Genomic DNA, 7,223 nt, shown 5'->3' with positions numbered 1-7,223 from the left:
AGCACCGGCTGCCCAGACTATCACCAGGTAACGTGGGCGTGTTTCTCGATTTATCAGCAGGTGTTAAACAGCTGACAGGTGAGGAGGAGGATTCATGCATGTAAACTGAGGGCCTGTTGAGCTGATCGCTGGTGTCGTGAGAAAAATGTCAGCTCGTTCTTTATGTTACAGAAGCACAGAAACACAAGACCAGGCGGAAAGAGACGATCTTTCGGTGAAAATGAGAATCTGCGAATGCAACATCTGGAACACGGAGAGTGGAATATGTAAACAAACCGGTTAACCTAACCCCCTCCCCCCCAAAAAAAACCAAACTAATACAAAAAAAAAAAAAAAAAAAAAAAAAAAAAGGTGGTTTTGTGGTCATACTCGTTACACATTTTTTGCTCTAGATTGGTTGTGATGTTACCAAGACATGTTTTATTATCAAGACAAGATTTAAGAATTGGCAGTGATTATATCTTTTCCCCTGATATTTTGCGATTACGAAACACTTTGAAACTCTTTGCTTCTTTAAGGAGTACTGTAGTAAAAAATAATCACACAATTGTGTGACGGCTGTACAATTGTGTGGCGGCCAGGGCTTCCGCTCCTGGCCGCCACCCGGCACACAATGCACCCGACCCCTATGGCGCCTCCTGCGGGTGGTGGGCCTGCGGGAGGATGGGCCCATGTCTCCTCTTCGGGCTGTGCCCGGCCGGGCCCCATGGACTAAGGCCCGGCCACCAGACGCTCGCCCTCGGGCACCCTCCCCGGGCCTGGCTCCAGAACGGGGCCCCGGTAACCCTATCCCGGGCAGGGTAAACTGTTCCCTCGGTGTTCTTTTCATAAGGGTCTTCTGAATCGCTCTTTGTCTGGTCCCTCACCCAGGACCAATTTGCCATGGGTGGGGCTGCAGCTGCAGTAATGCAGACACTGCACCGGTCCGTCGTGGTGAAGAGGGAGCTGAGTGTAAAAGCAAAGCTCTCAATTTACCGGTCGATCTACGTCCCTACCCTCACCTATGGCCACGAGCTGTGGGTAGTGACCGAAAGAACGAGATCGCGGATACAAGCGGCGGAAATAAGCTTCCTCCGAAGGGTGGCTGGCCTCTCCCTTAGAGATAGGGTGAGAAGTTCGGCCATCCGGGAGGGGCTCAGAGTAGAGCCGCTGCTGCTCCACATCGAAAGGAGCCAGCTGAGGTGGTTTGGGCATCTGACAAGGATGCCCCCTGGGCGCCTCCTGGGTGAGGTGTTCCAGGCATGTCCCACCGGGAGGAGGCCCCGCGGCAGACCCAGGACACGCTGGAGAGATTATATCTCTCGGCTGGCCTGGGAACTCCTTGGTGTTCCCCCGGATAAGCTGGAGGAGGTGGCTGGGGAGAGGGAGGTCTGGGCCTCTTTGCTTAGGCTGCTGCCCCCGCCTCGGATGAAGCGGATGAAGATGGATGGATCTTCCAGAACCGGAGAAGAGGAAATCCGCCGGTTCCAAGCTCTACTCTTCGTGCTGCCCTCAGCCCAGTGAATGTAATTTTAGCTCACAAAATTGTGACAAAACTTTTGAGCACTTTGCTAAGTTTCACTTGCATTACTCTCAGGCTGAGCGGAGACTGTCTGTGATGTTAACCATTAAAAACACCCCTAAAAGCAACTACCTGAACAAAGATCTGAACAAGCTGCACAGCTCGGCACGAAAATCCCCAGGGAACAGCTTAAAGAAGTCTGCAGATCTGCAAGCGGCCTGTGGAAAGTCTCCTGGATTGACAGCCAACGCTAACGGTAAACATACAAAGACAACCCTGTTAGTTTTACAGTGTGCATGTTTTGGAGGAAGGTTCAGGGTTTCAGTAGTCATCATCATGGGCTCATCCGATTAGAATGAGAATAAGCAGTCAATCGTTTACAAGTTTTGTCATTTCATTGAATAATGGGTAAAGGAAGGAAAGACACACATGACTGCTATCTCTAAAACGGACATAGTATGATTTAAGTAACTCAAAATGATACATGAACTCAGGAGACTCAAAGAGAAACTCACCTCAGCTGCCGCCCCATGTGGGAGTGAAGAAAGAGTGAGGGGTAGGTGAGCGCAGTCCTTATATAACGAGTGACAGGTGAGTGCAATTAAGGCCAAGCACCACACCCAATCAAAGGTGAGGAAAAGAAACGACGTGCATCTGGTGAAGTGAATGTGCTAAAAGGTGAGCCTTTACAACAGCTGCCCCCATATTTCTACTGAGAAATATGTTCAAAGGATTAGAGATGCTCTTTTTCACGAAGCGGGGGCAGAGGAATCGGACATGCTACAGGTCTAATATAGGTTCAGGGGGTCGACAACGCAGGCCAGACAGTTCAGGGGGCCGACCATGTAGCCAGCGGTGGTGGCAAAGCAGGTCCAAATGCCAACCGGGTGGGATGCAGCGGCAGGCCCAGACCTGCAGACCGTCGGGAAGATGTAAACAAACATTGGGCATGCGTGGAACTGCTCTGGGGTTGGAAGTCTGTGATTGGACCTTGGAGTGTCCATCCTTAGCGGGTTTTGACTGCTGCAGGAGATCCAAACGGTCTATGTCTAACTGGTGCAATAGGCGTAATAAGGTGGGTATGATCAGAGCCTATGAGCAGTAGTGGAGCTGCTTTGTTAATAAAAGGTTAATGGGATACCTTGAAGATTCTTGTATCTCGGTTGAAGAGAGGATACGGGGTAGGTGTGGTCTGAAAGTGCTAAGTGACTTGTAGCGAAGGCATTATTAATTGTGTAAGTTTTCTCTGGATGTGCGATGGGAGAAATCTGGAAACTTACAGAAGAACCTTGAATAGTTTCAACTTCTTGATGGACAGTTCTGAGTGATAATTTTTCAGCTTTCCCAGTTAGGTGGAGATGCTGAGCTGCAGATGTCAGAAGCATGGTACGTTGGGAGCCATCATCAAGTACGGCATACGTTTCCAGGATTCTTTTGCCATTAAGCAGGAGCACTTTCACAACCTTTAATAGTACACTAGGGAGGGGATGAAATGATGTTATGGTCTTGGGTACTTACTCATTGTTCTTGATGTCAAGCTCATTAATTTGTTCTTTGGTAACATGCTCCAGATCACCTTGTTCTTCCTTCAGTTTATCCAGGCGGTACTGCAACTGCCTAATGTGAGACTCTGGGAAAGAGAGAGAAAGAAAACCAAAGCATGAAACCCATTTTGAAAATATGATATATATAAAAAGCTTAAATGAAAATGCAGACAATCTTAGACAAAATATGGAGTGGTACTTTAATAAGAAGTTTTGCCATTTCTCACATAAGTCTAACAAAATGCAAACCATACATTCAACAGATAGTACCTCTTTGTTCAATGAGTGCAATCTTGCTGGCCAGCTCCCTCTCCAAACTATCTTGGTAGTCTCGCTCCTTGATCATTTGTCGCTGCACTTTCCTCAGCTGAAACTTCGGTGTGTTCATTACATCCTCCAGAGGGGAACTGCTGTGTGAATTAAGCAGATCAGAAAGGTAAAGATTTTCAACGAAATGATGACAACCTGTGGACTTTTATCATGTATATTATAAGATAATATGACACGAGGAAGTTTGGATTAACATAACCCATAAAACTGTCTTATATGTTTAAATGAATATTGTAACATAACCTGGAAATATTTAAGTGAAATCTGGTACCTGACTGAAGACGAAGCCACAGTTTCTATGTCCACAAATTTAATTCTAGTGGTTCGGTGGAAGAAAGGAGACTCCTCACACAGGAAGGAAGAGATGCTTGGCATGTTGGAGCCAGAGGTGGCTGCTGATTGCTCAAATATTTCTTCAGAGAAAGTCAAATCTGAGACAAAGATTACACAATAAAGTTAAGCCAGTTAGTTTGTTTTGCTAAAGACTTCTTATTACAGTTTACCCCAGAGGGGAAAAACAAAAGTGACATATTTGTGACTTACGTTCTCTCAGATGGGCGTCAAGTTCCTCGCTCAAATAAACACAACCCTCACTCTCCATCACAAAGCCTTTAAAGAGAAAAATGAAATACAAAGATTACGTTTTCTACCTTTGAAATTTCAGCTGTTAGGCTGATGCCATCTCTAATGTGGTCCCAACGCAGAGAAGAGCTCTTGCTTGCATTAAATGTGCAGTCCCCTAAACAACAAAACACACACACAAGCTCAGGTCAGTAATATATTTATTACCCATTATAATAAAAATGATATCAGTGAGGAAGTTTTACAGTGAGGCTCAGGAAGTAAAGCCAATCATCTTTTAACATGAAGGTCAGTTGCTCACATTACTGAAGCGTCCTTGTGCAAGACCCCAAACTAACACTGATCCACTAGAGTTAGTGTGTTATCTAAATTAGTGAATTTGGTTTGTAGGCTAAAACACCCTGTTCTACCACAGTAGAAAAGTGTTAAATAAGTAGCAGTCCATGTACCAGGACACAATTTGGATCCCACCCAGCAGGAATGCAGGGTGTGTCCAAAGGTGCAAAAGATCTGTTATTTAACCTCCTAGGACCTGGCATCCACATATGTGGACATCACATTTTGGGTTATTTACACCAAAATACTCAATTTTGCTCTACAAGAGCCAGATATCCACTTACAAGGACATTTTACCGCAACTGTTCTATCGAAATTTTAAACAAATATCCTTATATGGGGCTCTCCTTTTTCTTAGAAACAAAAAAATAGGTAAAAGAAAAATCTGGTAATTCTTTGTTTTTACGTTCATCAGGTCCCAGTCAGCCCAAATATCAAAGAGAAATTAAAAATGCTGCATGCCGTGTGTTACGACCCGGCTCAAAAGCCGCAACATAAAAAAAGGAGATGAATACCAGAGTATGGGTGAGAAGAGGTTTTATCTTAAAATGGAAAACTAGGTTGGCTAAAATGGCTGCTGCCACCAAGGCAAAGACAAGTGAGCTCCCTGGGAAGCTTGCCTCAGGTATGCTTTTATCCACACCTGACTAGGTGTGGCCAATTAGCACCAGCTGAACACACTGAGCAGATTAGAGGCTGCAGAAGGACGTTACACCTCCTCCCTTAAAAGGGTTCCTCTACGACCCCTAAATTTATTAAAAGCCCCTCTGAAGCCTTCAGGTCCTTGACCCACAAACCTGGAATAAGAGTTAGAGCTAACAGAAGCACAGTGTTCACATTATAGTTGGCATCTCCAAGCATGGATGGGCATGAGGATTTGAAGTTGCCACGCTGAACACACAAAAAGTAACATGTGACCAACACAAAGGAGCACAACAGTCACAAACCCAAAATGATTACCTGATCTGCTACAACACAAAAGCGAAAGTAGCAACAAATAATCACAACTAGGTGATCTGTTGTCTCTACCACACACACAGTCACATACAAGTGGCCCTATACCACAACAAGTTACTTTAATCCACAAAGTTCAGTAAATCAAGCACACTAGTGACCAACCACAAAATGGAGAGCTATGGCCACACAATGATCACATCAAGGGTGGCTCAGCACCCCACAGTGTTATTGCCATCACCTGGCCAACAACACTCACAAGTGATCCAACAAAATAGCCATATTCCCCACAACACTAAAGGTCACAACACAAAACACTCATCTCATGAGGATGTTATTAGCATCCAGCGACACAGACAGATGCACACACATGGTGTACACACTATGCAAACTTAAAAATGGCCTACCTGCCTCACCATAGGACCATAATGGACTCAAACCTCTTTCCAAGTTTGGTACCACTGGTTTACTATGAGCAACTCTCTAAAACGTTAAAACACAATAAAACTTTACTCGTCTAGTCTTCAGTGGTGTACCGGGCTTGAGGCAACTTTAAACGCTAACTCAAGGGTAGGCAGCAGACCAGGGATATGATCTCCTACCAAACTCTGAAGCGTACCCCCACCCAGGGTAACCACCAAACACAACAAATTAAAACAAAGCAAAACAACAAACAAGTGCTTCGATGGAAGGGTAGCACAGCCACCTAGCTGAAACACACTAAAGGGACGTTGCTCAATCACAGCGAGCACCTTCACTCACCCACTTAAAAGTCAAACAAACTGGTATTCAATCGCCACTAAAATGTTTAAAGCTCCCGGATGAGCCCCCGCTTATGTTATGACCCGGCTCAAAAGCCGCAACATAAAAAAAAGGAGATGAATACCAGAGTATGGGTGAGAAGAGGTTTTATCTTAAAATGGAAGACCAGGTTGGCTAAAATGGCTGCTGCCACCAAGGGAAAGACAAGTGAGCTCCCTGGGAAGCTTGCCTCAGGTATGCTTTTATTCACACCTGACTAGGTGTGGCCAATTAGCACCAGCTGAACACACTAAGCAGATTAGAGGCTGCAGAAGGACGTAACACCGTGGAAGAGTATGGGTCTTAGGAGGTTAAGGGAGAGAAAACAATGTGTTTAAAGCAAAGAAGTTCCTACATTAACACTTTCTGAAATACAAAGTGCTTTAGGCCTGATCAGACCATGAAATCCCCTTTAATCATATGTACTTCAGTCATTGGTTTGGAACAACATAAGCCTCAATAAGCTATGGCCTGTATTTGTATAGTGCTTTACTAGTCCCTAAGGACCCCAAAGCGCTTTACACATTCAGTCATCCACCCATTCACACACTGGTGATGGCAAGCTACAGTACATTGTAGCCACAGCCGCCCTGGGGTGCACTGACAGAGACTGGCAATGCTGTGATTCACCAGCTGAAGCCTTTATTATATATAGCTTGTATTAATATCAGACTCATTCAAAAAGACACTCTTTTAAGAAGTCGCTCCAGAAAAAAAACTCACTTTCTAGAAACTCTGCAATGGCTCTGAACCGATCCTCAGTGGCATCATTTAGACGCTCTTTTTGCGCTCGATTCTGAAGCTGCAGGTTTTTTCCTCTCTCCAAACAATATTGACTGAACCAGCAGCAAAAGAAGATCCAAACTATTCGAAGTGTACTTGAAATGCATACTCCAAATGCGCCGTCGATTTCCCCAAATATCAAGCGTGGTCCGGTGCACGCTTCGTGGTCCCATATATCCCACAATTCATAGCGCGGCGGTGGGTGTGGATAATTTTGCCGCAAAATACGGCAGAAGGGAGCGGCCAAGAGTGAACTGTCAAAAGTAAGTACTGAATATGACGTCACTTATTCATGTGCGAATGTTTAATAGCGAAGAACATTAAAACATTGCTGTTGGCCACATGTCGGCAAAGTTGTGTGACACTAGTGATGTTTGTACTTTCAGCATTAA

The 7,223-nt window shown here is 45.0% G+C and overlaps 1 protein-coding gene across 2 annotated transcripts; it reads right to left on the bottom strand.

The window, feature by feature from the left end:
* Positions 1-589: 589 nt before the first annotated feature.
* Positions 590-6,668, bottom strand: LOC146513751 (nuclear mitotic apparatus protein 1-like). 2 transcript variants are annotated; one of them, XM_085165141.1, is made up of 5 exons: positions 3,919-6,668; positions 3,647-3,806; positions 3,316-3,455; positions 3,078-3,131; positions 590-2,977 (listed from the first exon to the last, which is right to left on the bottom strand). In XM_085165141.1, the coding sequence occupies exons 1-5, from the start codon at positions 3,974-3,976 to the stop codon at positions 2,967-2,969; spliced, it is 423 nt and encodes a 140-aa protein (XP_085021267.1). In that variant the 5' UTR covers positions 3,977-6,668; the 3' UTR covers positions 590-2,966. The 2 variants fall into 2 exon arrangements, with proteins under 2 accessions (XP_085021267.1, XP_085021266.1); XM_085165140.1 differs by lacking the exon at positions 590-2,977 and having other exon boundaries at positions 2,997-3,131.
* Between the last annotated feature and the right edge of the window lie 555 nt (positions 6,669-7,223).

Source organism: Neolamprologus multifasciatus, chromosome 7 (genome assembly GCF_963576455.1).
Source record: "Neolamprologus multifasciatus chromosome 7, fNeoMul1.2, whole genome shotgun sequence".
Taxonomy (NCBI): Eukaryota; Metazoa; Chordata; class Actinopteri; order Cichliformes; family Cichlidae; genus Neolamprologus; species Neolamprologus multifasciatus.
This window is presented reverse-complemented; position numbering and strand designations above follow the sequence as displayed.